Source organism: Penaeus monodon, chromosome 27 (genome assembly GCF_015228065.2).
Source record: "Penaeus monodon isolate SGIC_2016 chromosome 27, NSTDA_Pmon_1, whole genome shotgun sequence".
Taxonomy (NCBI): domain Eukaryota; kingdom Metazoa; phylum Arthropoda; class Malacostraca; order Decapoda; family Penaeidae; genus Penaeus; species Penaeus monodon.
Window position 1 is genome coordinate 20,489,354 of NC_051412.1, and position 2,357 is coordinate 20,491,710.

Below are 2,357 nucleotides of genomic sequence, written 5' to 3' on the forward strand. Positions count from 1 at the left end.
CAAACCCCTTTCAGGCCAAGAGCACAATCAAGCTGAACAGTTCAGCGACCTCCCTGAATGACTCTTCACTACCACGGGCGAAGAACAGTTGTTGTTAACTTTCAACGGCAGAATAAAGCAACGTAGATGATACAACAAACTAGTCAACATTATCACGGGCTGTGGTGCATTGCGATGATAACAGTGACAGGATAAGACGGATTGGAAACAGATAGGAGAGAATCAGGTGTTTTGTGTGTGTTACGTTTCGATGGTACTTTACTTTCGTTAAAATAAATGAAATGGTCAATGCAGTTGCTGGAAAATGCCTGTAACTCTGAAACTTTAAAAATTGTATTTTGTATGTGTCTTGAATTTACTCATGATTTGCATCCAAAGGAATTAAAGGTTTAATTTTAATGGATATGCATTTTTTTGTACATTTCATTTTCGAAAGTAATGGGTAACTGTCTGTGGTTCTGTGCATTATTACTGATATACAATAAGTTTAGTTTTAAGAATTTGTTCTTTCCGTATGATTAATGAAAACGTGCCTTAGTGTAAAGAGATAATGTTAAGTCTGTTATGTTGACAAACAAACAAAGTGACATGTATCAGCTGGATGTGATATGTACAGTAGGTAAATCCTCTCAACGAAAATAAAATGTGTTTTGCGCGTTTGTATAAGTAATGCTCTTCATATGTTTTTTTTGTTATAATTATATATTTTCAGGAAAAATGTCTGATAAAAAATAAAAAGACATAACTCATAAAAACATTTTATTGAAAACACTTTTCATAAAAATCATATTGCACAATCTTTATAACACAATCGGTCGAAGTAAACTTGAATTTGGCACAGATAACATGATAAAATTACTTACAAAACAAGGGTAAATATCCAAATATGACATAGAAACAATCTAAGATCAATCATGAAAGACAATGGCGGACACCCTAGAGTGCTTGTACACAACACGGAACACATTACTTATCACTGTAGGGTGCAAATCATTATGAATTTGAGGTAGGTATCGAAGCACATGGGTCACAGCTTTTGAATCACGTGAAAAGAGCACTGGGAGCAAGTCTTGGAGGTGATGATAGCCAAACGGAGGACTTTGAAGACGTTTTCCGTTCAGCGTCGAAGGTAGCGCTGGACCAATACATTTTATACCCGGGTTGAGCTTTGGAGGTATTGTCTTTTTATCGTTTGATATTTTTCAGTAACAATACGAATGGCAAATACATTTGTTACATTTAAAATCAAGTAAATATCCGTTCGTTAACAGTCAGTTTCGAAGACATGGACGAAACAGGTGACCCGATTTTGTTACGTGACTTAATTAGCTGAAGATTTCAACCTTTTGGCTTCCGTGAAGATTCTTAAAAGGAATTCGCCTGTCATCTCTGGCTCGAATGTTGAAGCAACGATGACGTAATACCCAGCAGGGAAGCGGAACCTCGTGGTTACTTCACGGCAGTTGAGGAAGAAAGGAACTTTGGCGTAACTTGCGTTGTACTTGAAAAATTCGGTGTCCAGTTTGACCCCGGGTTCTATTTCAGGAGGAAGCTGTGAAAGCCATTTGTTATTGTGATTAGTATCACGAAACGTATTTATTTACATTTTTTTCCATATCATTCCATTACTTTCAACTTTTCTTTTCTCCAAAAAGGTTTTATCAGTCTAAACATTTCGGCGCCCGTGTGTAAAAACACTGCCGTTGTACCTCGAACTTACCTTATAAATAGTGTATCCAATAGGCTGGTAGTCGGCTCCGTACCTCTTGAGCTGCCTCACGTTCTTCTGCATGAGTGAGACGACCATCGTGCACAGGTCGTCGTCGTCATCTTCATCGGGGTCTTCGAGCTTGACCGTGTATTGAGGATTAGACGCGAACGTTTCTGAAAAAAGAGGAAAGTTTTTTTTTTTTTAGATTACGAACTTATATATTCATAATTACACAGAAATGTGCTTATTAAATCGAAATGCGAAAGTATGCGAGAGCTTTATTTAAAATGTATAATTCACTCTACTCTTACTTTAGTTTTCTTTGATTGTAAACTTAGCATTTATAACTCATCACTCATCAAAACTCCTCAGTTTCATAACGTCATCCATCATCTCATTCACAACATCATCAAATAACACACATCTCATTTGTAATATCTTCCATCGGCATCATCCCTCATATCACTCATAAAAGCACCCCCGTCTCCCTCTTAACATTATCCAAAATTCCTTTGCCAACTTCGTTCCTCATCACTCACGAATGAAGTTCCTGCAGCCGCCGGCCGTGTGATGCGACACCCACGCCCCTTCGAACATGAGCCTCTGCCACCGCCTCTGCACGTTCTGCTGCTGCTTCCTCTGGCCC

General features: G+C 38.3%; 2 protein-coding genes across 3 annotated transcripts in view; one reads left to right on the top strand and one right to left on the bottom strand.

Annotated features, from left to right (window-relative positions):
- The window catches only part of LOC119590675 (ras-like GTP-binding protein RYL2), a 6,760-nt gene extending 6,357 nt beyond the window's left edge, over positions 1-403 (top strand). Inside the window, exon 6 of the mRNA XM_037939360.1 lies at positions 15-403. Coding sequence (XP_037795288.1) covers positions 15-98 — 84 coding nt within the window. The 3' untranslated portion in view covers positions 99-403. The remainder of the gene's footprint in view (positions 1-14) is intronic.
- A 343-nt stretch (positions 404-746) lies between these two features.
- Positions 747-2,357, bottom strand: part of LOC119590674 (calpain-B-like) — a gene marked incomplete in the record, with an annotated part of 21,809 nt that continues 20,198 nt past the window's right edge. For both annotated transcript variants that reach the window (XM_037939357.1, XM_037939359.1), the window contains 3 exon segments: positions 747-1,552; positions 1,721-1,884; positions 2,251-2,357. In XM_037939357.1, the coding sequence (XP_037795285.1) occupies positions 1,322-1,552; positions 1,721-1,884; positions 2,251-2,357 (502 nt within the window).